Below are 27,342 nucleotides of genomic sequence, written 5' to 3' on the forward strand. Positions count from 1 at the left end.
GTGTGCTGGTTCTGGGGTTTGTACTCAGGGCCTACATGCTGTCTCTTTGTTGCTCAAGGCTAGTGCTCTGCCACTGGAGCCACAGTTCCATTTCTAGCTGTTAACTGGAGATGAGAGTCTCAGGGACTTTCTCGTCTGGGCTAACTTTGATTCACATTCCTCAGATCTCAGCCTCTTGAGTAGCTAGGATTATAGGTGTGAGCCACTGGTGTCCACCTGTTAATTTGAAGGTAAGCATTGAAGATCTATGATTAAAAAGGCTAGGTTATATAGTCCTACTTCTATTCAAAAGGAGAAAATAAACTTTACTACCTCATATATTTTGTAAGATGACTACATGGAGGATATTTAGCGTGATCTTTTGCTTATAAATGTACCTCTTTTAAGTGAGTTCAATATATAAATTATCCTAGAAGTAGAAGAACAGGGGGTGATAAGGATGTCTGCTTACTTAAGTAATTCATCAGAGAATTCCTTAGTAAATGTTCCATTAAGATTGTAAATAGTAGGCCCAAATTGATTTACATGGGTATCTGTGAGAACTTAATGTGAGGTTTATCTGTACATGACTAACAGCTTTGCCTTTGTGCATTTTATCTAGCAAATAAATTGTCACACTTCTAATAGAGCAATACAGGTAACAGATCCCTGTGAACCTCAGACTGGCTGTGTATGGGTAAGTAATTACAAAAAGGTTTTGTGAGAAAAACAAAGTACCACATTAATAACTGCTTCAAAGTTAGCACCTGGCTTTATAATAGAAGTAGGCCGACTTAATTCATATTGTCACTATTAACTTTGATATGATATATATTTTCAAAGACAGAATAAATGGATCCAATTAAACATAGAGCATAAAAAAACACTGAGCTCATAATTTCTTTTAAGTGATCAATGCAGTACTGAGCTTCCATTGGTTCAAATGTTCCATGATTTATGACAATGTGCTTCTAAAGAGCTCAGGTCAATGTTGTGCAAAATGGACCTCATCAATTATTATTGGTGTTTTATGACCAATGTTTTGCAATTGTTTTATATGTGTAGCACATTAGACTTTTCTTCAACAGGGCTTATGTCCAACAACACACAGGTAAGTACTTACTTTCTATGATATTCTTTTACAGTGTACTGTTGTTTTCCTGAATACAGCACTTAGAATAATGCAGAGAGCATTATAGCCTTCTATCCATTCCAACAAAAGACCTAATGTTTTTGGTTTTGTTATTGGGAAATGAAATGATAGTGCATACATTAAAGGAGAAGGCAAAGATACAGTTGTGTTGAATGTGCTTAATATACATTTATTAACGCATATGCCAGAGGATAGCATCATACTTATGCATTTGCAAAAGTCATTAACAAAGCAATTGACGAAGAATTTAACATGAATTAGCCACTGTCACCAGTCTGTATATTCTCATATCCAGTAGCGAAATGGTTCTGAGAGATTTCTACTAATCACTTCTGTTCTTAACCTAACAGATTCTTGTGGGTTTTTTTTTTTGCACACATACATATTCCACTAAAACTGTTAGGACTGAAAGCTACACTACAATGCACGGGTTCTGTAGTTATTTAGGGACAGACTAAAATCTCAAATCATAAAAAATGCAAATATTCATAAACAATTTCATTAACAATTTCATCCAGCCTAGGTGGATTTTTATTACCGAGCTGTATTCTTAATGTATCCAAATTACAAAATTGTGAGCAATTTCTTCAGTTTATTTTATATATTTTTTCACTAAATAGATGAATACGTGACTAGAGCCCAGTGCAATAATATATTAGTAATGCTGCATTCAGTATCGTCATTGAATATGCTGTTTAAAACGAACGTTTAAATAGGTAAGGAGGAGATAGTCATAACTGTTAAAGGGAAAATGCTAGCAATTTTGTTATCACAGGTAATTTAAAGAAGCAAACCTTCTGTATCTAAGCCGTGAATTCCATCGCTTTCTAACGAATGAAATATGGTAAAGCTGAGACATAATGCTACCTGGCAAATGCATTGGCTTGCTTTTTTTTTTTTTCTTACAAATTGTCATGTGAGTGTGGCAGTTGTAAAGAATATATATCAAACAGTAACAAACCAGCACTGCTTGGTCTGAGTTTGCTTTAAATTATGTTTCTTCACAGTGATATTTCAGAAAGGTTGGAAACTGGTCAGCACAAAATATTCCCACCTTTTCTATTTTAATTTGTATGCAAAAAAATTCATCACCCCTATATCCATGACTATAAAATTACAAATGCTTTTTGGGAAGTCACCATTAGACATCTCTATTTATGGTAGAAAAGGGTGTAAGACATCCAGAATGAGAGAAGGTGAAATTAAAACAGAGCTTGAGCAACAAACGTTATTTGGGGGGGGGGGGAGGAGTGGGGGGAACGATGGAAAGGAATTCAACCAGGACTGGACTCTGTTAGGGATGAGCAGACTGGTCATGACCATGAAATTATAACATTTAAAAAAAGAGAGTCTTGATTATTTTACTTCATCATTTTGGCACTTCATGGAACATTTATTTCCTAAAGACCAGAATTAGTAGTTAGTATAAAAAGTTGAGTCAAGTTTTCCACATACCTTGTAGACACTGTACGTGAGTACTGGCAAGACATTGAAACGGACTGAGATAAACATTCCTGTGTAATTTGAACGTGCATGCAGCGTGGTCAGACAATGAGCATTTGGGTTTCAAGCACTGTCTTCGGTAGATCTTGTTTCAGATTTTAGTCTTACAAATTCTTTAGCCACGTCATCACTGGTCCTCTGCGAGAGGATTCTCAGGATCGTCAAACCCGTCTCATCCATAGAGATACTTTTCAAGAGCGGATACCAGGCTCCGTAGCTTCCTCTCTCTGCTATATTATGGAGCTGAATAACCGTCATTCCAATAATTCGATCTTCCCGAGCAAAGCAGTAATCCTTAACAGATAGGTGGAGTTCGTAGGACCCTGGGCGGTTATCGTTACCCAGAACGCTGTGTGAATCAGAAGCACAAATTGAACACACATTTTACTAGTAGTTTGTAGAGTGCTTTGTTTGCCTTTAAACCCCGATCCCTTTAAAACTTTCTTAGGCAGATTTGCCTAATGTCTGTGTAACAACAATGCAACCTTTAAAAAAAAAAAAAAAAAGAAAACCTATCCTTCCTGTCTCTCATGATCAGCACACAGGCAGTAGTCTTCTCAAGGATATTGAGGCTGTGGGTTATAGAGGTTGTTGGAACGTCAACTATTATAATCTTTTATCTCAGACTCCTGGGTAAGCTATCATCTCTCAGCCAGAACTGACTACCAAGCACTACTCATGTAGATGCTAAATTGGATACAAATCTCTAGAGTCAGTCAGTTCCAGCAGAGCCTGGTGCTTCAATGCCTCTTCTTTCCTATGGCAACCGTGAGACCTGTCAAGTGTGTAGCTGCGGACGGCCTCTACTGACAATGGGAGACAACTTGTCAGTGTGAAACTGCCCATAATGAAGAAGGCTGATGCGCTGGCTGGCGTCATCCGTTCTGTATTTTTAATTCATTCTTCCATGTGCCTTCATTAGCAAACAAGGGTATCTGCTGGTCAGCATTGGCCTCTCGCAGATTCCTTCCTTAGCAGGCAATTGATTTTTTCCATGGATGAAACATTTTACACAGACTTTTGTTTCCAGGTGAAACTGACAACTATACCATTCATCTATTTTCAGGGACAAACTGAAATGATGGGTGAGTGATACAGCTCTGAGTTTTCTTTGTGCATGAAAACACCTGACAGTGCTACCTTTCCAGAGAATCATGTTAAAAGGTATGCACATTAATTATAATTTACAAACAAACCTAAGCTCTTGAAAATTGATACTTGAATAATAACACGACAAACGGTTCACTGTCATTGGGGTCCATAAAAAATTATAGCTGTAGATTAACAGAACAGGGTAACTATTCTAAACTCGATACCTTAGATGATATCTTACAAAATCTATCAAATATGTCATTTTTAGAACCTAGAGGTTAAAAACATTTTAATTGAGTTAAAAATCTTGTGTAATTTGGAACAGAGGTAAAAACTGTGAGCTGGCTAATAGTAGGGATTATTGTACAAGAATGGTAAGAGTGAATGTTCAGAGCACAGGGCTTCTAAAGGTATGCAAGAAACCAACATTAAAACTGCAAACTAAGACTGTTTTGGGTGTATAAATACCATCAGGTCTTTTCTCTGGGTCCCATCTGTGAGCTCATTTACATTGTGGATTTAATTTTACATTGTGGATTTAATAGGGAGACAACCCAACAATACCTAGAACAGATTTAAAATGAAATTCTGATGTCATTTTGTCTCCCCAGTTCAGTGCATCGCCAGATTTGCCCAGATTCACCCTCTGCCGAGAACAGACTCACTTAGCCCCCTGTGCCACCTGTTACCACTGCAAGGACAGGTAGGGTTTCTCCATGTTGTTCCAGCTGATTTTTTTTTCCCAAAAGGGACTCCCATAAGGATATCAGAAAGCTGAGAGGTAAGATCAGTTTCCTACCTTAGTGTGTGCGAAGGTTGTCTCGAGTAGGATGCTTCATTCACAAGAAATCCACTGCTCTTTCTAGGGTGTCTGATTACACATGAAGGTTTCACTTACCCAACCTAATTTTAGTCAGGACTCTTGCACTGCACATTCCCAGCATAGGAGAGAGAGCCTGCAATCCCATCATCCTCCCTGCCTCTGCTCACATCCCTGGAAATTCCTTGTTAGGTATAAGCCCATCTTGAATTACTGGAGTGTTCCTAAGAATGATAGATTCTTTTTTTTCACACCCTACCTCTAGCACAGACCCAGATCTTCCTTTTATTTCCTTGCAACGATCTGGATAGTCACTTATCTCTTGCATACATTACAGAAATGTCTATAGAAATCTCATCCTGTGCACATAACCAACGGAAAAATCATTTAAAGATACAAATCTAGTTACTGATCTCTTCTAAGGGCCACTTCATGAGCAGCATTTACAGATCCACATGTGAGATGGTGCCTACTTCATTAGCTCTCCCTCATTGGAGACTTTTTTTTTGGGGGGGGGTTGGTTGTGGGTCTGAACTCTGGGCCTGGACGCTGTCCCTCAGCTCTTCAGCTTAAGGTTAGCGCTCTACCACTTGAGTCACAGCGCCACTTCCAGCTTTTTTCTTTTTGCTGATGTGGTGCTGAGGAATCGAACCCCAGGTCTCATGCATGCAAGGCAAGCGCTCTACCACTGAGCCACCTTCCCAGCCCTTATTTGTGATTTTTATCATTATGTCTAGAAATCAACTCCTGTGAGAGCAATGTTAACATTGTCTATGTGCCAGATCCCTTCATTCAGTGGCTGGGTATATTTGCCAATAACGAATGTGTACAATGGTAAATATACCCAGTCACTGATGGGATCTAATCACACTGTTGTTCATTTGCAGTGAACAGGAAGGCCAGACCTATAGGGTTTACTTTCCTTAGTCTTTTCCACCCCAAGCTGTACAATAGCGATTCCTGGATGGAGTGAGTTGGGTTGATTACTTACAACTGAAAAGTCTCGTTGTACTTGGGTGACCAGGTATTGCTCTTGGTCTTTGTGCCCTGTTTTCTCTTCTTGTCTCCGAGGTTGGGTCCCAGCATGCACACTTCCACGAATGGGCGGAACATGGCTGTGGTCTGCCAGTTGAGGTCATTGATAGCAATCACTAGAATCCAGAAAGGGAAAAAAGAGGAGGGATTTTAAGTAAATTTAGAGTTTAGCTCTGATATTGGCACTAAATTTGTAAATGAGATAAAAGACATTTGTTATTGATGAAAAGTAAGCATTTCTCTTTGGGCAGAAGTATGGTGTTTGTATATTTTCTGTCTTTTTGATCTCTTAAAATGGCTTAGTATTTTAGTATGTGCATACACAGATTCAATATTTCCTTTAGGTACAAACTGAGCCATAATGTATTTTAGTCCTACATGTAGCTTTAAAACCCATCATGGATATCTAATTCTTGTGTAGTTATTCCATTCTGTGCCTAACAGTCATTTGTTATTGTCAAACACTACAACTATTCTAAATAAACCTCCTGACATATGTATGTACACTTATTCTTTTATGATGCTATCATATGGAAAGTGTTTTAAAATCATTGATTCATTAAACTGATATTTGAAACCTATTCAAAGTAGTTTTTGAAGAGCATCAATACTACCTCCATAATTACATCCATCTCTCTGTAGCATTACTAGTACTGTGTACTCTGAATGCACCATGGCTAATAGTTATAGTACTTTCAGAACAACAGTACCATATTTTATATATAAAAGATACACTAGGCAATACAATTTTAAGGTGACCAAGTTTACAGATGGATATATTAAGCAATATGATAAGTCCTATAATAGTTTAAATGTATGTTTTAGAAACTACATGCAAGGAAAGTTGCATTATGCCTGTCATGATTGCTGTAGACCTTTTACCTTTGACAGTGACTTTATGATCTCCAGTTCCGGGGGTGGCAGCCACATCCACGTGGACAGATATCTGACCCACAGCATCTTTGGAGGAGCGACCTGCAATGAAGCAGAAGTGTGTAAGCCGGAACTTTCTTACCACTTTCCCAGTGAACTTCGACATCCTCTGCATAAGAGTTAAATATTGAAAATGGTTATTTTCATTGGGAACCCATAATAAGTATTGATAAATGTTCATGAACTAAGAGGTTTCCTCTGGTGTCTGAGGGCTGGACATTAGATTGTTGGTCATTACTGTGCACAAAGTAAAATTATTGTACATCATTCTGAAAGAACTTTGCTACAGCGGGACAAGATGACTCAGTGTACAGGAGAAGTAACTGTGTACTTGTGAAGTGCACATTAGACACCAAAATATAAAAATATATTGCAATATAATGTTTAAATTAGCACAAATTAGTTACACAAAGGGGGTTTCATGGTGCTATTTACATTTATATACATTTATGATATACTTTGATCAAATTCACCCCATCTCTATTTTTTGAGTCACCCTCCCCCTTTTGAACAGTGTGTGAAGGTTCCCACTGCATGTGCTACTTTCATACATTCACAGTGTACTTCTGTAATACATACCCCTTTACTTTTACAACCTTCACTGAGTACTTGAGAATAAACCACTGACATTTTATAAGAATAAACCACTGACATTTTATAATTATTCAAACATTAAGATGTCTCACACCATGCAACTCCTACATCCCCACAATGTACTAGAATAGACCTAAACACCAAACCAGGAGACAATGACCCCTTACCCACAAAAGGTAACTATCAAAGTTCAAATATCCTCTTTCCTTCTTTCCCAAAACCAGGAGGAGAAAATGTCTGTTCTCCCAGACTTACCATTTTAGCTTGACTTGGGGAAAAAGGTGGAAAGATTAGAAGCATCATTTGATTAATGCTGTCTAAACTTGAGTGATTTTCTAGGGAGGTGTCTGTGCTAAAGTAATAATTTTGGGAAAAATAAAACCATTTCCTATCACTCCTAAACTGGTGCTACAGAGTCCTATGCAAGAATACAAATAGGTCTATCTTCCTGTTTATCTAAATCTTGTTCTTTTTTTTCAGTATACAGTACACTTTCTAAAAAGTTTATTCCTATCCATTTATTCCTATCCCATTACAATTTATAATAGGAATGCTAATTTTTGCACATTATTTTTTTTACCAAAGCAATTGAATTTTTTAATGAAAGAATTTTCATTTAATCTTTTGAGGTCTGCAGAAATACAATTATATTTTCAATATATGAAACTATATTGGAATTAGTTTCAATAAATTAAACATTTAATTGTTCTTGTCAGCTTGCTTGGTAAGCTTTATTAACCTGTACTCCTACAGCTGGGGCCCATGATAATATAAAAAAATGAATGTGTTGGGTGGGGGGGAGTGTAGTTGTGGAGATGGAGGGAAGGGATAGTAGGGGAAAAACAGAGGAGGCAACAGTGCTTGATAAGTATACTCATTGCCTTGCTCATGTATTTGTAACCCCTCCGTACAGTATTTTCACAATAAAAATCTTATTAAAATGTTTACCCTCCCATCTTTTTGGGTGGTACTAGGGACAGAGTACTCAAGGCCTCATACTTGCTAAACTAACACTCTACCATGGAACAATCTCTCCAGTCCCTCCACTGGGCTCTTGAGATTTACTTTCTACCCTACCCATGCTGTTATATGCCCTCAGAGGGAAATCATCAGTGGTTTCCCAGAATTCTAGCTTCTACTATGATTTGGCCAAAGAGATAGCTGGGTAAGATTAGAAGGAAAGAGCAGAGTCAGCCCAGCATATCTCCTGTGTTAGGCACTGTCCTGTGGGGTCCCCTTTTTCTAGCTGAACTCTACAACCTAGATTACCCTCACACAGCACTTACATTCCCTGGTTCTGGTGGCAACTTTTCTTCATTTTTGTGACATTGGGAGGTTAGTTCACTATGTCTTCTGGTTTTATAAATACCTCATCATATCATTGTTTTTAGTTCCCTTGTTAAATAAGACAGAGTCTTAACTTGGGTGTCCCATCTGATTCTTAGAAAGTCAATAACAATGATTTAAAAATGCTTCCAGAATATTCTCATTGATTTATAATGCATTAATCTTTGGTGAGGATGATGGGGGAGGGGAAAACTGCAAATAGACATAATGTACTATGTAGCTATTATCAATGTGTCACAGAGGAGAAAATGTCTAGGCTGGCTCTTGAGCTTGAATGGGATTTAAAGTCAAGGGAGCACAGGAAGTAGTTCACACAGATGCATAAAGCAGAACGGTGAGTCCTAGAAATTGCAGAATTCAGTGAGGATAGAAGGAAAGGCAAGTAGAAATGTTAGGAAAGTCTGCACGTCTTTAGACACTGTTCTAGAGCTGCTGAACATTCTCTTACTCCATGCCACAAATGCCTGACAACCTAAGACTACAGGAAGGCCTCCACCCACGTCCAGCATGCATCTTTCTCACAAGTGCACCTTCCTATGCCCCGATCAAGTCCCAAACACAGCCTTGGTCTCCCTTTTATTCCATCTCTTCTGCTTGATAGATGCTACCTTTGGATTAATTGAAATCTTTCATGTTTTTCATCAAGAAAAACTACATGTTTATACAACACTCTTGTTCCATTATCTTATGAAGTCCTAGCCACGTCTCTACTGCTTGTATTTCTAGTCTTTATATTGTTCTTGACTGCCTCAAATGTTTATATATATCTATACACACACACACACACACACACACACATATAAAACTTTTGTTATATATATAACATAATACAAAGACTATGACATAGTAATTATAATTCTAATGGAATTATAATACCCTAATTATAAATCTACTTTCACTCATTAATAGTTAAAACTCTATGAAGTTCCATTTCCTTTACAAATGGACACAAAAACCACATTCTTGGTAGTACTGCTGTGGACCCCAAAAGATAAAAAAAATTTAAAAAATGTGCAGATTATGTGCCTTGCAGATAATAGCTGTTCAATAAATGGCTCCAGAGTCATTACAGTGGCTCAATAATTAATAAGACAATAGCTCAAAGTTATTAAATACCATAAAGATCCAAGCATAATGCCACACAGAAAAGGTAACCTGTCCTCCATGTATTTTATACTTCTCTAAATCAAACACCATAGTATTATACCTTTGGAATGACTGGATTCATCTTCAACAACTTTGGAACTCTGCTTACTAAGGACTTCTTGGCTAAGTGTAATAAAGATGTCAGATGTTTATGCGAGCCCAATCAAATGTGTAATGGGAAAAAAACATCTCCCTGCTCTGATGTCTTACCTTGGATCAACCAAGAATCCTGTGAAATGTTCTTTCTTGATAGTTTCTTTAAAAACATGATTGTAACCAGAGACAATATGTAAAGTCCTCCAGGCTACACAGAACTCATGGTATTATCAAAAATGACAAAAGATCAATGTTGAAAAAGATGACAAAAGGGAATCCCAAACACTATGTGGGAATGTGTATTATAGTACAGTCATTAAGGAAAGCAGTATGGAGGAATCTAAGAAAAATGCAAACGAGAACTGCCATGACATCATTGCTGGGTATACACGCAAAGGAAAGGAAAGCCGTGCACCAAAGCAAGTCTACTCTCATGTTCACTGCAGCACTATTCCCCATAGCCAAGAAAGGGAGAAAAAGCTCAAGCACACCATCAGTAGATAAAGAAAGGCACCATGGTACAGATGCCTGATGCAGTACTATTCTGCCATAAAGAACTGGAATCCTATCATTTGCAGCCAACTGGAGAGGGCTAGAGGACATTACATGAAGGGAAATAAACTAGACAGAGAAAAACAAATACTGCCTGATCCCTCTCATAGGTACCATTTAAAAAGTTACTATCATAAGAGTGGAATGGTGGTTACAGGTGCCCGAGGAGAGACATGTGGAGGGGGTAGGCCAATGGAGACTAACTCAGTTAGGAGCAAGAAGTTCCAGTGTGTGTTGGAAATATACTATATGACTTGGTGGGCAGGGAGGCCAGGAGGGAAAATACTTGGAGGAAATGAAGTGGCACCGTTCAACAAGACATGCACCTCACTTATGTAATGGTAACCCCTCTCTACATCATCTTTACGATAAATTTTTAAAAAAAGATATTAAAGGGAGATAATAGATTTGAAAGCAAAACAAACGTTCCAGAATGAGTACAGGTAATCACCATGCAGTCTACATTTCAAAAAAAGCTCGAACGTTTTCACCATCACAAAATGATCAGTTTGAGGAGGCAGACATGTTCAACCTCACTTAAAACATGACACACTATATATACACATACCGAAGCATTATGTGATACTCCATATCTGTGTGTGTATATGTGTGTATAAATAAAACAAACTGGCAAACGTTTGTGTATTTGTTTCCTAAGAAGAATCAAAGCCAGGTCAATGCCTACTTTGCCATTTAAATCTCTAAGTGTGGTCATATAAGCCTTTCCAAACAAGGCAAATGCCTTGTTTCCACCCTGAATAAACATCAGGAAATGGCTGCCAACTTGTGCCTTTAACGTACTTATGGATTAGTAAAGCTTTCCATCAAAGCATTCACCAGGAGGTCTCAGTTCTTCTGCAGAGCAAATCACCAGAGTAATGTAAAGGCTTTACTTGGGTTGCTATAGAATTTGAGAGCTTTATATAAAAGGAAATATGATTCTAATTAGGACACATACGTGACTTCTGGCTACCAGGGCAGAGCACAGATGCCGTCACCACTCTTATTTATGAAGGACGGCATGCTTCTGAAGATTCTCAGCGCTCCCTGGCCCTTCCAGGGTCACACACATGCAGCCACGTTCTGAGGGGTGTGTGATCATGGGAGGACCCTGGAAATCAGCCAGAGAGAGACTGGGAAGACCTCAGGTCCCAACACAAAGGAAGTAAAGCATCTGCCAGGGGTAGGGAAGAGGCCCAGCGAGCGATCTGTGAGGATGCAGGCTAACTTGGCTACTAGACAGTGTCACCGTTCTCAGAGGCAAAGCCATGTGAGCCAGCGATGGAGCTGTGCACAGGAGCACGGCTTCGGGAAGGGACCTCACCCTGTCGCCCATCGGATGAATCCCTAGGGTGCTCTAGTCAGGAGCCGTGGTGTGAGATTAGCTTACCTGCAGGGAGCAGGACCTTCTGCAGAGCAGCGCAGCAGAGTGACCCTGGACCGCGCCCACTGGGTGTCCTGCACTGCAGGGCACACACGTGTGAGACAGGGATAACAGAAGGTGCCACCCCCCACGCCCACCCCAGGAACCAAGAGATCAGGGAGCTTTGAGATCAAGAGCTGACCAGCCAGCCATGTGCAGTGCCACCAGGACAGGCCCCCAAGTGACTCCTCACACCACTCTCCCCTGTACCACCCTGATTTCTGCTGCCACCCCACCCCCACGGGCATGCTGAGGGCCTCACCAGCACCTCTGTGGCTCGGGCTGTCACTCTACCCACCGCGTGCATTTGGCTGAGGTCTGGGCTGTAGAAGGCAACTCTGCCTGCTCTGGCTGAGTGTCACATCCCAGCAGGTGCAGACAAATGGGGCTCTCTCTCCCTCCCCCAAATAATGCTGCTTGACTCTGGTCATGGTGCCAGTCATGGGTTGGCACCATCACCAAAGGGCTAAAGAGGGACATCACGGCTCCTGTGCCACCCGAGGGGTCCAAATACCACCTCCTCCCCAGGAGCAGGTCAGATGGTACCCGGATGTCAGGGTGGCTGTAGCAGCTGTGCTTCCTGCCACGCCTCCCCTGGCACAGGGACCTGCACCGCCTGCACCACCTACTGCTTTAAGCGCTTCAGACTCTCTTTACTCCTAATGCCAACAGTGCCAGAAGCCCTTGCTAGTAGCAGAGTTAGCACCCACAAAGCCTAAGGACCCCAGCCCTCCGCATACCCCAGTGCGTGCTCATGCTCTCTCTCTCTCTCTCTCTCTCTCTCTCTCTCTCTCTCTCTCTCTCTCTCTCTCTCTCTCTCTCTCTCCTCTCTCTCTCTCTCTCTCTCTCTCTCAGCTCTTCCGTCTATACAGAACTGGAAGAAGGGCGGACACTGTTCAAACTGCTCTTGGCAAGATTTGAAAGAAGGCGCTTTAGTTCCGAATGTGTCTAATGATCTCCAGGTACAGAGTGAAAGACACCAGTTCTTCCACCTTTTCATTTCCCAGATGAACTCATAGCTGATGGTAAGAGGGAGAGGGGGAGGGAGAGAGAGAGAGAGAGAGAGAGAGAGAGAGAGAGAGAGAGAGAGAGAGAGAGAGAGAGAGACAGACAGACAGACAGACAGACAGACAGAGACAGAGACAGAGAGACAGACAGAGACAGAGAGACAGAGAGATAAAGAGAGTGTGGGAGGGGTCCTTGCATTTCTTTCGACAAAACATTTTCCGTGATCACAGTGGATTCATCATTTTCCCATTAGTTCTCACAATTGCTTTGCACATTCCCGGCCCCTGTGTGGTGATTTCTGTAGTTAGTTCTCCATTGCTGTGAGGAGTGAGGACTCATTTAATGCTTTTGCAGAAATGACAGAAGCTGCTTAATTCAGTCAGTACCCTACATGGTTTGCAAGGGTGATACTTAGACTAGATGTTGTTCATTGCCTGATAAAAGTTTGCCCTTTATTAGGGCACAGCTGAGATTTGGCCTGGGATCTGATTTATGTATCATTCTATACGCTATGGTGCTTTCTTCTTCCACTGAAGAAAAACAAACTTTGCCTGCTTTCTTCTTGTGTGTCATTTAAGGTCTTGCTGAACTAAAAGCTGGAGAGGACATGAAATCACAGATGAAAACATACTGCCTAGACAGCATCCAGATTGCTGAAGAATTTTCTATGTCATAACACGTGGCTTGCACTTGTAATTACTAATATAGTGCTAAATATCTTAAGTCCCGCAGTACTATGTATATGCAACTTCACAGCAATCATACACATACCTATTTCAATTAATTTTGCTTCCTTGGACTTGACAGTTTCATAGCTTTCATTTACCCATATGTAAATGACTAGGAACACTCTTTTTCAACTGAGAACAAATAAGACCATGAAAAGCAATCAGTACCCTGAACTGAAAAATGCTATGACCCTGATAAACAGAAAACACAGCATCATTCCGCAGTAACAGCATGAACTATTTTGCAAAAATATTTGTATAAAAACTGAATATTGTGAGAAATCACAATATTCTCAAGATTAACTTGGTAAAACGAGAAACAATAACATAATTTTAAAGGCCAACATGAGCCAGGTACTGGTGGCTCACACCTGTAATCCTAGCTACTCAGGAGGCTGAGATCTGAGGATCGTGGTTCAAAGCCAGCCCGGGCAGGAAAGTCCGTGAGACTCATCTCTAATAAATCACTAGGAAACTGAAAGTGGTGCTGTGGCTCAAGCAGTAGAGTGCTCACCTTGAGCTGAAGAGCCGAGGGACAGCGCCCAAGCCCAGAGTTCAAGCCCGACGACTGAAAAAAAAAAAAAAGGCTAACATCTCTTCAAAGGAGAAAAGATATGTCCTGAAATACATGAAATAGGCCCATAAAATTTGATTCAGATCCAGATTAAAAATTAAAAAAATATATATCTACAGTGTTGGTAAAGTTCTGCCCAGAGTACAGAAAACAAGAGCAAATGTAGATAAATGAGATTATGTCAAAACTAAAATGTATTTTAGAAAGGAAATAATAAAGAGAAAACCTACAGAATAAGGGGGAAAAAGCCCTTTTGGCTTGCATTATTTGCCAAATAGGGTCTCACTTTTATGTTTAAGCTGGGGCTTGGACAATGAACCTCCTAGTTATGTTTCCTGCACAGCTGGGATAACAGGTATATATCACCGTGGACAGCCTTTTCTGCTAAGGGGTCTTACCAGCCATTTGCCTGAGCTATCCTGGAACTGTAATTCTCCTGCTTGCTACCTTCCAAGGAGCTAGGATTACAAGTGAGCCTTTAGTGCCTGACTTTGATACTTTTCCAATAAGAAGTAATTATAAACGCATGATTGTCTTATTTTTGTCATTAGAAAGATGGTGGCTGAGTCAATTACACGTGGAAGATTTGCATTGACATGCTAAATGTGAGAGTGACTTACCTTTACATAAACCTGGAGTATGTGGACTAGATGCGAACATCCTATTCTTATGAAATACTTAACTGCGCACTTAGAAGAGTGAAGCAAATCTGTATATAAGATAAAGTCGGGCACTGAGCTATTCAGGAGCTCTGAGATCCTGGTTCAAAACCAGCAGGACAGGAAAGTCCATGAGGTTCTTATCTCCAACAAACCACCAAAAACAGAAATGGAGCCATGGCTCAAATGGTAAAGCACTATCCTTGAGTAAAAAAGCTCAGGGGCAGTGCCCAGGCCCTGAGTTCAAGCCCCAGGACCAGCACACACATGTGCGCATGCACACACACACACACACACACACACACACACACACACACACACACACACACACACAGAGAGAGAAAGAGCTATGAAGTACTATACTGAAGCACTATATGAAGAAAACAAACAACAAAATTGTACTCCTGATAGCCAAGATGGGAGGAAGAAAGAGAGCACTGTGAACTGAGCTTTAGGAGGATGAATATAAAACTATACAAGAGAGCGATGGCTTCAGCTGACTGTATTCACTTTTCCCATGGAACATTTTCATGTTATCCGATTTGCTTCCAGTCAGCTGCCATTTGTCAATGACAGTAGTTGAACATACATATAAAAGGAGCCATGCGGGTGAGCGCAGGGAAGAGCTGACAAGTTCACCCGCCTCGCCCTCTCCCCACCCCCCAGTGTGACAGCCCTGCTCTGTGAGGAGACTCGCTCCTCCCTGCTTCTCTCTGCGGGTCAGTTGTTCCCACCAGGCTGTGATCTGCCCTCTGTCACACAGCCCTTACTCCCTCCCACCTGCTGAAGGCAGCATGGGAAGAAGAGGAGTGTTGAGAGGAAAATTGGTAATGTGCACTGACGGAGGATGAGCAGTGTCCACAGTGATCCCATAATAGGTATGCAGGTGACAGCCGCAGGCCGAGCTGACTTTCCCCCCCTCCATCAGCCATGCCCACCCCGCAGAAGGCTCAAGCAGCCGCCATAAGAGCCATTCCAGAGAGAGAGAGACATAGACACATGCTGGGAGACAGATATGGAGACAGAGGAGACACAGAGACAAAGAGTGACAAATGAGAGAGAGGGGACACACACAGAGACAAGAAGACAGACACAAGGAGAGAGACACAAAAAAGGGAGAAACATACAGAAAAAGATACAGAGGAAGAGAAAAGAGAGGAGAGACATACACTGAGACACAGAGGGATAGATGGGGGAGGAGAAAAAAAACAGGCATAGACAGACAGAGACAGAGACGCAGTGATTCAAGGAGAGAAACAGAGATGGAGAAGATCCACACAGAGATAGAGACAAAGATACCAAAAAACAGACACAGAAATGCAGACAGAGAGAAATGGAGACAGAGAAGTCACAGACAGACCAGAGAGAGAGAGAGACACACACACACACACAGAGGGAGAGAGAGAGAGAGTCCGAGGGATATGCACACAGAGACCCATACTTGAAAAGTCAAGACAGACAGACACACAGGAAGAGAGAAAAGGGACACAGACAAGGAGGGAGGAGACAGAAATGGAGAAACACACAGAGAGACACGATATAGCTAGAGATGCAGTGGGGTGTGTAGAGAAAGCAGCTTTGCAATGGACAACACTACAAGTGGATCCGATAGTTATTGGCCGCGGTCGGGTTCTGAGCATATGCCCGAGAGATCACATAATGCTTAGATTTGGTAAGAAAAACCAGCCCCAAATAATAAGCAGCCGATGCTCAAAGTAAATGCGATTCTCACTGTCCCTGTGAAGCAGCCACTCTATAGGAAGTAGCATCTACAATTACTTCCTCTACAGGAAAGGCAATGGGGCATGGTGAGGTACTGCTGTGACCTTTGATGGAGGGCTGGCTCAATCCAGCACATTCAGCAGGGACAGCATGCCAGATCAAGGACTGGTAATGACAGAGTGAATAATGTTTGTCAGAAGAAGCACAGGGAATAGATAGGACTCTACTTCTAAGAAGGTAAGTATTAGACAACATTCTGAAAGGTCCTCTGGGCTTCTATGTCCTTCCCTTTTTCTTTTCTTTTCTCTTTGCCAGAGCCTGGGCGCTGTCCCCAAGCTCCTTTTGGTCAAGGCTAGCTCTCTATCATTTCAGCCACAGCGTCACTTCTGACTTTTTCTGTGATTTAACTGGAGATAAAGGTTTCACAGACTTTCCTGCTTGGGCTGGCTTCGAACTGTGATCCTCAGATCTCAGCCCCCTGAGTTGCTAGGATTACAGATGTGAGCCACTGGCACCCAGCTTCTTTTTTCTTTATGAGTCAGTTTTCTTTATTGACCATTACACAGCACTGAATAAGACTGGACTCTGGGATACAGAAATAAACTTAAAATAGACAAGGTGTCAATGACTCACATCTGAAATCCTAGCGACTCAGGAGGCTGAAGATTGTAGTTTGAAGCCAGCTAAGGGACTAAGCCCAGGCACTGACTTCAAGCTTCAGTATTGTCTCACAGGTTACACACACACACACACACACACACACACACACACACACACACACACACACACACACACACACACACACACACACACACACACACACACACACACACACACACACACACACACACACACACACACACACACACACACACACACACACGGAGTAAATAATGTGGTGACACTGATTAAGATGCACACACACACACACACACACGGAGTAAATAATGTGACACTGATTAAGATGCATTGTACTCATAAACTGACAAGCTAAATTAAAACCCCTTTGTACTACTATTTAAAGGTAACAAAACAATCCATTTCAAATAAGATTTAAGAAGTAAACGATTAAGTTACTCGTTTAAATCAAATCTAAAACTTAAATCAATGTATTCCAGGTATTTCCCCTCAAAACAACTTATGAAAGGATTTAGGTTTCCTATACATATGAAAGAGGTTTTTTTTTTACACAGGTCATTTTATGCACATCAAAATGAAAGGACATGCCTATAATCCCTGCCATATGGAAGGTTTAGGCAGGAAGATGATGATATATACAATATGATATATATGATATATATGGTGGCCAGTCAACATTGATCAAGATGCATTGTACTCACAAACTAACCTGTTGATTTGTAACCCCTTTGTACTAAAGGTAGTAAAAATATAATTAAAAAAGAAAAAAGAAATGTGTGGAGCTCTTTGAAACTTTATAATCAGCCTCATGCCATTTTTCTCAGTTGTTCTGGATAAAATTCCAGGTCTTAAGTCCTGGCTCAGATCTGAGGTTGGAAAGGATGAACAGGTTTCGGCTCTGAGAGAAACATAATCTAGAATCTAGGAAGATCTCCGTGAATTTCTATCATGGTGACAGATTGTGTGCTTAATAAATATGCATTTAAAAATAATTTAACAAAATAGCATGCTATTATCCAGAAGGTGATTTGTGTTTTGTCCTCACAAGGAATACCCCGCAATGTTGCCGAGTGTTTTCACACACAGATGAATTTTGCTTTGCTCAGAAGGCAGAGACAGACAGTGCTCAGGATATGGCCACCAGCCCTGGCTTATTCTCCGTGTTGGTAAAGAAAAGACCTCTTATCAATAGTTGCAGGCAGCATTGGTCTGATGTCCGTGAATAGTGTTTATGCTGAGAGGAAGTGCCCGTGAATTTTGCCTGTTAAGAAATAAAGCATGCTGCTAGCACAGCCCTCACGCCATGACTAATAGGGACTTGATTCCTTTTTCTCTGATGTTGCATCCTAGCTGACTGAATCCAGGCCTCAGTCATTCTTTTATTCAGTAGATCTCCATCAAACATGTACTGGGCACCTACACTCAGGCATTAAAATTGTTTTAGGTTGGTGATTCATGACCTCACTGTGTATCAGAAACACTTGAGGAATTTTAAAACAACAACAACAACAATAAAGTCCTGGCTGGGTGAGCACTGGTGGCTCACGCCTGTAATCCTAACTACTCAAGAGGCTGAGATCTGAGGATCACAGTTTGAAGCCAGCCCAGGCAGAAAGGTCCCTGTGAGACTCATCTCCAGTTAACCATTCAAAAAAAAAAAAAAAAAACAACCAACCACCCCCCAAAACAAAGAAAACAAAAAAACCCAGAAATGTGCTTTGGCTCAAGTAGTAGATCACTAGCCTGGAGCAGAAAGAGGCTCAGCATGCCCTGAGTTCAAGTTCCACAACTGACCAAAAATAAAATAAAATGAAAATAAAGAGGGCAAGAATAATCTAGAATGTCTAACGATCTATTCTGGAGTATGAAAACTAGAGTGAGCTTACTTCATTTGCAGATTTATTCCATGTGGTTTTGACCAAACATGTTTTAAAAAATAGACAACTAAATCAGAGGAAATGTCAAAAATAAAAATCTTGAATTCGTACGTGGGCATTACGCAGGTCTGTTGATGGGAAGTGCTTACTGCTGCTTTATTGCTGGTTATGTTTAAATTGCATCATCTGTGTTTTGCTGCCCTTCATTTTTTTTTGGTAAAAATATGCCTCCTCCAAAGCAAAGTGTGCCTCCAAAGCGCAAAAATGTAAAAATGAATGTGCTCAATGGAAGTGATCAAGTGAACACTTTAGATTTGTGGAAAGGCAGCCAACCTTGTGTAGAAGGTGACTTGGTGGCATGGGCAAAAAACATGGACTAAGCATCTGCAATACAGTACAGTCTATGTGTCCTGAGCTGTCACAGGGGTCCTGCCTGGAAGTCTTCCCAGATCCATGTACCCCGGATATCAAGGGTCTACTGTATTAAAAACACTCTTACGAGATTACTATAAAGATCAGGAGAGGGTTGCCTTTCGTAAGGGTTGTATCTGGGATTGAGTAAATGGAGGATCTTCTCAGGTGGCTGGGAAAACGCTCTGTTGGTTCTGCCAGTTATTCTTGCCTTTGTTTCGTGCGGTTGAGTGTTCTCTGCTGTATTTGACAATAAGCATCAAAAAATCATGCAAAACATAAATATCAAAATGGCATCCTTAGGGGCGGATTCCTGCTAAAGGAACATGGGAGCAAGTGTTTTGTTTGGGGAAGGGAGGAGGAGCAAAAGGGGTTACAGGAATGGAGGGAGTAAGGGGGAGCAAATGCACTCGTTGTATTCAATGTCCACTATGTTAAGGAAAAAAAAAACTGAACGATGTCACTTGTTGGTAGGGATGGGAGGGGGAAAACGGGGCAGGATGAAGCAGAGAATGACACTGACCAAGAAGCATTGTACTCTTAACCAACGTAGGGAATTGTAACCCCTTTGTACAACTACTCAGTAACACCAATAAAAAAGTGAAAATGCTCCAAAATATGCTTATGCTTCATTAGACAACCAGCGGTGAGGATGCTGCAGCATCACATCATCTGACGAGAGATCTCATATATTATTTTACTCAAGCATGCTCAGTGTAGCTCTGGAGTGGCCTTTTCAAGGATGGTCCCCTGTCTTACTTCAATGCACAGTGGGTGGGAGTGACAATTCCCTTCCTGTTTCTAACTCTACCCTCCCTCACTTTCCACTCCATCAACCTATGAGACAATTGCAGTTCTTACGCGGAGTAGGGTGTGAACGTGCTAAGATGGCAACTCAAGTGTTTCAGGGCCGAAGTCATCCCCTCCACCTCCAGGCTAGAAAGCTCCCATGGAAGACACACTCGCTTCCTTTGGAGAGTGTTTTCGTTCTCAGAGGCCCATGAGCTGCTAATTGGTGATGAGCTGCCTATTGAATCTAAGCCAGGATCACGCTGTCAAGAGGAGTGTCACCAGAAAGGACTGGTGTCCTGGCTGCAGGACCTCAGGGGAAGATGGGTCCTGGGCTCAAGAAGGCAGTGGCTAAAGAAAGCTGGAAATCACTGCACCAGATGGCAGAGATCAGGCAGGTCTTTTCCCTATTATTAAAGAAACAGGGATCTGACCGATCCCATGTCTCCCTATTTTGAGGGGAAATGGAGTCAAGTGAATGATGGTGGCCTGGGATGCCGGGATGATTTTCCTTCCTTCTTCCAAAATTCAACAGTGGGAAAACGCGTGCATGCGTGCGTGCGTGCGTGCGTGTGTGTGTGTGTGTGTCTTTACCAACAGTGGGAAAACGTGTGTGTGTCTGAAATTTATAAAAAATATTTAAAGAAGAACTAATGCCAAAGGTTCTCCAAAAATTATTTCTGAGAAGAGGAAGGGATTCCTCCAAATATATTCTGTGATTTCAGTATTATCCTAATACAAAAACAAGAAGACACACCATCACCATCAGAACTATTGACAGCAAGAACTACATGCCAATGTCCTTAACATATATGTACAAATCCTTGATCAATTGAGATTCATCTTAAAGATACAGAGAACTTTCAATTAAAAAATCAGGAACATCAACAGAATGAAAATCTGTAGTTGTTTCAAGAGAGAAGGCATTTGATAAAATTCGATATTCAATATTCATTTGCGATGAAAAGACTAAAAATATAAATCAACAGCTGACATTACATTGAATGAAGGAAAGCTGGAAGCTTTCTGGGGTCTGGAGCAGACACAAGTCTCCCCTTCACCACTTTTGTTCAGACAAATCTATAAGTTTTAGCTAGAGCAACTAGGCAAAAGACAGAAATATACATATTCAACATGGAAAAGAGGGAGTTACAATGCCCACTTGTAGATGACATGAACTTATGCTTAGAAACCCCCAAATCCCTACCAATAACTTGTTAGAAATAATAAATGACTAACAAACCGACAGGTTTACGAAGAAATCAATATGCAAAAAACCAGTGTTGCTATTTGCTACGCCACCAGCAAATTATCCAAGTGGAAATCAGTCAATCTCACTGCAACTTCAAAGTAAAAACACGAAACTGCACATTGAAGAATTCATCCAACTAGAAATAGCCTGACAATGAATATTATAAAACAGCTGGGTGCTGGTAGCTCACATCTGTCATCTTAGCCACTGCGGAGGCTGAGGCCTAAGGATTGCAGTTTAAAGCTAGCCTAGACAATAAAGTCTGTGAGACTCATCTCCAATCATCTGTCAAAAATCTGGAAGTGGAGCTGTGGCTTAAGTAGAGTGCCAGCCCTGCGTGATAAAGCTAAGGAGCAGCACTTAGGCCTTGAGTATAAGCCCCAGTCAGCACACCGACAATTCATGCATGCATGCACGCACTTGTGTGCACAGAAAATTATAAAATATTAATGGAAGAAATTAAGACGACACAGGAAAGGGAAGAGAAAACCCAAATTTATGAGAAGAATCATATTTTAAAATATCCATATTACCCCAAATAATATCTTCTTAGTGTAATCCTTATTAAAATACCTAAGGCATTCATCACAAAAATTTTTTAAAAAATCCTAAAAATGTGTGTGGAAATATGAACAAACAAAAAAACCTCAAGAGACTAAACCATCGTAAGCAAAAAGAAGCAGCAGGAGCCAGTACACTACTTGATAGCAAAGCATTCTAGAAAAGGAGAGCAATCCAAACAGCACGAAATTTGCTGATGTGCGCACCAGTGGAGCACAACAGAATGTGCAGGAGTAAATGCATGCAGCTCCAACCAGCTGATTTTGGACGAAGGTACTAAGCCCGTGCATGGACAAAAGCACAGTCTTGCCATGGTCCTGGGGAAGCCAGAAGTCCATCTGGGAAAGGTGAAACTAGACCTCTGCGTCTCACCAGTTACATAAATTGATTCAAACTTTATTTCTCGAATTGAGTCCAAGACCTGCAAGTGTGACAATTAGAAAATTTAAGAAGAATACTTTAGGATACTGGAATAAAAGGGGATGATGTTTTGGGGAAAGCCCCAATGAGTAAAGGAGGTAGATAAGGGAAGTTGCCTGAAATCAAAATGGTTTTCCTTAACAAAGCAGATGATTAGCAGAATGCAAAAGTGACTTACAGACTGAGAGGAATCATGCATCGAACTAACTTGAAAACCTCAATAGTAAAAACAAAACAAAAGAACAAAAATAACAGCAAAACTCACAAATTCTGCAGTTTAAAAATGGGCAATAGAACCCAGGCACTAGTGGATCATGCTTGTAAGCTTAGCTACTCAAAGAAGGCTAAGAGCTGAGGATCGTGGTTTGAAGCCAACCCTGGCAGGAAAATTTGTGAGACTCCGATCTCTAGTAAACTATTAAAAAAAAAGTCAGAACTGGAGCTGTGGCTCAAGTTGTAGAGCAATAGCCTTGAGCAAAAGAAGCTTGGAGACAGTGCCCAGGTCCTGAGTTCAAGCCCCAAGACTGGGGTGTGTGTGCATGTGTGGTCAGGCATGCACACACAAATGGGTAATAGATTGAAATGGACATTTCTGAAAAGACAACATACCAATGTCAAAAGGTAGCATGAGAAAAATGGCCAATAGCATTAGTCAACAGAAAAATACAAATAAAACATCACAACAAGCTACTACTTTATCCCATGAAAACAAACGCTAAAAATAGTAAGTGCAGCAAAGTCCAAAAAAGTTAACATCCAAAAGTTTATATGGCATGGGAAAAGGCAACCCTTCTACACTGTCGATGAGAATGTAAATTAATACAAACATTATGGAAAACAGTACAGAGATTCATCAACAAACTAACAATAGAGCTATGGCGTGATCTAGCAATCCCCATACTGGGTGGAGAACAAAATTAGTATGCCAAAGAGACACCTGTACTTCCAGGTCTTTTGCAGCAATGTGGTCTTCCTTCTCCTTGGACATTTTCCTCCGGATGTATCTTTTGGGTTTATAAACAGAAGGCCCTAAGTCCTGGTCTAAGAAAGACAAACCCCTTCTGTGTGCAGGAGCTCTGGCCTGGAACTGTGGTAAAATCTTAAAAATGAGTGGTTCTTTTTGCTTATCTCCTTAAAACCCGTTTGCTCTTTCTCTGGCATACTGCAGCTTCCCTGGGCTTCCTCCTGCCTGTGTAGTATCTCACAGGATCACTGATTGACCTTTAATGGGGCTCTCTAGTCATTGTGTATGTGACCAGAAGAAGGTAGCTCCTCAGAGCAAATCCCGAGACCTAAACACACCGTAAGTTTGCATCATGGTCATTTCCTTTCTAACTCATAGATGCAGAAAACCATCTAGCCAGGTATGGTGGCACCAGCCTGTAATCCCAGTGTTTGGGAGACTGCGCGAGGAGAATCACAAATTTGAAGTGTCAGATACATATGGAGACTTCGTCTCAAACAACAACGAAACTAAAACAAAACTAAAAATACCCAAGTAAGGTGATTTCAAATTCACAGGGAGGCATATGAAAGATTTGTTTTGGGTGAGGGGCAATCTTGGGGCTTGAACTCAGGGCCTGGGCACTGTCGCTGAGCTTTTGTGAGTAAGGCTAGCACTCTATGACTTGAACCACAGGCTCTACTTCTGGCTTTTTGGTAGTTGGAGATAAGAATCTCACAGAATCTCCTGCCCAGGTTAGCTTCAAATCATGATCCTCAGATCTGAACCTCCTGAATAGGTATGATTTTAGTCTCATGCTCCGTGTCCTGAGAAATATTATTTTTAATGTCGCACTTCTGGTAGACAAGATGCCTGGTTGGACTTTACACTATGTACAATGTAAAGTTAAATGTTCTGGTGATTATAATCTCTAAGCTGAAATTTACATATATTTTCATTTTAAACTTTTACACCAATTTAGTTTAACTCCTGCACAATTCTGCTAAACTCAGTCATGTTGGGTGTTGGACCAAAATCACCAATTCCTTTGCTTGGAACACTTAAACCAGGCCCTAATTACCAAATCAAGACAATCCTGACTATGACTGAAGTAATTTCCATCACTGGTGATTTCAAAATGATGATATTAATACTTAGTTGTGTTTCAGAAATTGTTTGCTACTTCATTTAATCATTTTCAAGATACTGAGCCATTAATTAAATGAATAAGAAAATTGTATTTCAATTATCTCACTACATTTCCGTACAAGATCAAGTGCAACTCATTGGAAAATTGAGTCTGTTCAGCTAATGCTAACAATGAAACTGGTGGAAGCAGCCCAAGAATTTTTAGTTATATTTATGGGGAAAACTTATGGGGAAACCTCAGCGTGAGTGTTAAGAAAACCTATTTCTACTTGTGGCAAAATAAGAGCCCCAAACACAATTGCTTTCCAAGATTCAAACACAAACATTATTAATAATTCCACCATCCAGGGCCTGCTTGTATAATAAACCTGTTAGATATCAACAGGTCCATGAAAAAAAAAAAGCTCAACATCGCTTCTCATCAGAAGAATGGAAATCACAATGAGGTTTTCCCTGTATCCCAGCATTACAAACACTCATCAGGATGTAGAGAAAAAGGAACCCCTGTACATGGTTGTTGCCAACCAAGCAAGTAAGCCAACAGTTTAGACATGAAAGCCCTAACACTAATGCCTGCTCTTTCGGAGTTCCATAGGTTTTAAATGAAGTCCAAAGGGTGGGGCCTTCATTGGAAAAGACTTCCTGGGAAGAAGAGGAGAGGACACCAGAGAAATCTAACCCTGTCAGATCCTCAAACTGGACCACAAGCCACTAGAACCACGAGACATATGCACGTGCATATTTACATTGTAAATGCACAGTTCAGTTATTTCCCATTTCCAGTTCACTGCCCATTCCACTGTTGAGGTTTCTTCCTAGAGACTCTTGTGCATTTCATCAACATCTTCCTCTCCTTCCCCCTTGCAGGACATGGGGCTTACTGCTGAGCTCTGTTGAACTTGGTTCTACTTGGAGGTTCTCCTCCTTAGAGGCTCTGCTGACTGACTTTGCCTTTTCCATGAGAGGAAATTCAAGGTTTACAAACCAAGGGAAGGCGATGGTTTCAAGCAGAAGATAAAACGCAATGGGGCATTAACTGCATAACAACAAAACTGCAATGAAAATATAACAAGGAGGCAGCAACAGAATGTGGAGCTGGAATGGGTCTAGTGTGTTCTCAACCTCTCATAAACCATTTTACCCTACAAACACAAGACAGAAAACAGCCAGGCTTTTTATTGTCTCACTCATAGTATTAGATAAGGTTTAGAGATCTATTAAGAGTAGCCATAGGCTAAAATAGATGCTCCCTGGGAGAATCTCGGCTGAGGGAACATCAGATTCAGGTAAGTACACAGCAAGGTTGTGAAACAAAATGTATAAACAAACTTTACTCACAGGTCCCAGGGATTTGAGAAGGGCTGACAGGAAGTCTGGAATGGCATGATGTTCAGACAGATAAGGGGAGTAGAGGCCAACAAACTTGTCTCTTTTTGAAAGTCTGAGTCTTTACTTCCTTAGGTTTTTCCTTTGGGGCCTTTGGATTGGCTCATTTAAAGAAAACAGGCACGTTTTCATTGGCTGTTGGGTTTATTGTGATCTGCAGCTGCCAGGACCTCTTGGGTTTTGGGCTATGAGATGAGGAGCAGATGTGGGTAGTTGAATTTGAATTAGACCAAAGGTAAAAGCAGGTCCAGCTGGGTTTCAAAGAACTTATCTTGGGCTTGAAGATGAATGCTAAGATGGCAGAAACTATGTAAGACAATCATGACTCATAGGACCTTTATTTTTTTAAGATGATTTATATGTGTGTCTGTGTGCACGCACACATGTACACACGACTGAACTGAAAATAGTTGAAAATTCCCCCTTTGTTTTAGACTAATAGGCAGGAATCTCATTTCTAGGTTCTTGTATTATTTGTTGGCTAAAGTAATTTTCATTGAAGGCTAACATGCAAGAGAAAAATCATGAGTAAAAGATGTCAGCTTGAGCTTTGACTTTGGCAAATGTGGAAGTGATTTTGATTTTCTTTCATAAAGGCCTTTCTTGCATTCTAGTTTTGCTTTTTTTTGGTAGTTTAGTATTCAAAAGAAGTCTTGTTTCTCCCCTGAGGCTGTAAAACATGAGAGTTTCATTGGGAAAAGAACACTTTTTACAGACTGTATATTTGCTGTTATGAATTTTTGGGGCTTAGATCTATATCTATATATGTATATCTATATGTATATCTAGATCTATATCGAGGCTCCAGTCTATGAACACACTGCTTAAACAAAACACCTGTGTTGGAGTTCACAGTTAACTTGTCACCCCGGATTTACCTCAGATGGACCTTTTACAGGCTCTCGCACTGCAAGCTGGAGCTGCAGTTTTCAAAGCATAGTCTCTCAATCAGGGGTACCTGAGACCTGTAATAAATACAGCTTTGTAGAGCTCCACCAAGACCTTCCAAACCAGAACCTCTAAGAGTGGGACCCAGCTGTGTATGGACCCCAACAAGCCCTCCAGATGTTTCTGAGGAACATTAGGCACTAGAGAACCACCAGTTTATTTTGTGTGAAACCCTAAGGTAATGCATCCTGCAAGTATGTAAGTCTTTTGCATAATCCTGAAGGCCAGTGCGCGCGCGCGCGCGTGCGTGCGTGCGTGTGCGTGTGCGTGTGCGTGTGCGTGTGCGTGTGCGTGTGTGTGTGTGTGTGTGTGTGTGTGCACATGCACACCATTCCTGGGGCTTGAACTCGGGGACAGTGCACAGGCTAGCTTTGTACCATAATCTCTGGAGTTCAGCCTCCTAAGTAGCTAGGATTACAGGCATGAGCCACTGGTGGCTGGCTAGAATTTGCTTAATCTTAATCACAACTCTATGAAATACCTGTTTGGTAACTTTCTTCACAGAGTAAGTTTTATAAGTTAGTAAATCATTATACCCATATGTATGTATAGGTAGCACGGGTGAGTGTGTAGGTATACGGCACGGTTCCCAAACCAGACAAT

General features: G+C 41.0%; 1 protein-coding gene across 1 annotated transcript in view; it reads right to left on the reverse strand.

Annotated features, from left to right (window-relative positions):
* Nucleotides 1-1,294: 1,294 nt before the first annotated feature.
* Nucleotides 1,295-27,342, reverse strand: part of Unc13c (unc-13 homolog C) — a 281,403-nt gene continuing 255,355 nt past the window's right edge. The window contains exons 30-32 of the mRNA XM_069995373.1: nucleotides 6,465-6,557; nucleotides 5,539-5,698; nucleotides 1,295-2,984 (exon numbers count right to left, since the gene is read on the reverse strand). Coding sequence (XP_069851474.1) covers nucleotides 2,699-2,984; nucleotides 5,539-5,698; nucleotides 6,465-6,557 — 539 coding nt within the window. The 3' untranslated portion in view covers nucleotides 1,295-2,698. The remainder of the gene's footprint in view (nucleotides 2,985-5,538; nucleotides 5,699-6,464; nucleotides 6,558-27,342) is intronic.

This window comes from Dipodomys merriami, unplaced genomic scaffold (assembly GCF_024711535.1).
Source record: "Dipodomys merriami isolate MVZ:Mamm:240054 unplaced genomic scaffold, mDipMer1.0.p SCAF_48, whole genome shotgun sequence".
Taxonomy (NCBI): domain Eukaryota; kingdom Metazoa; phylum Chordata; class Mammalia; order Rodentia; family Heteromyidae; genus Dipodomys; species Dipodomys merriami.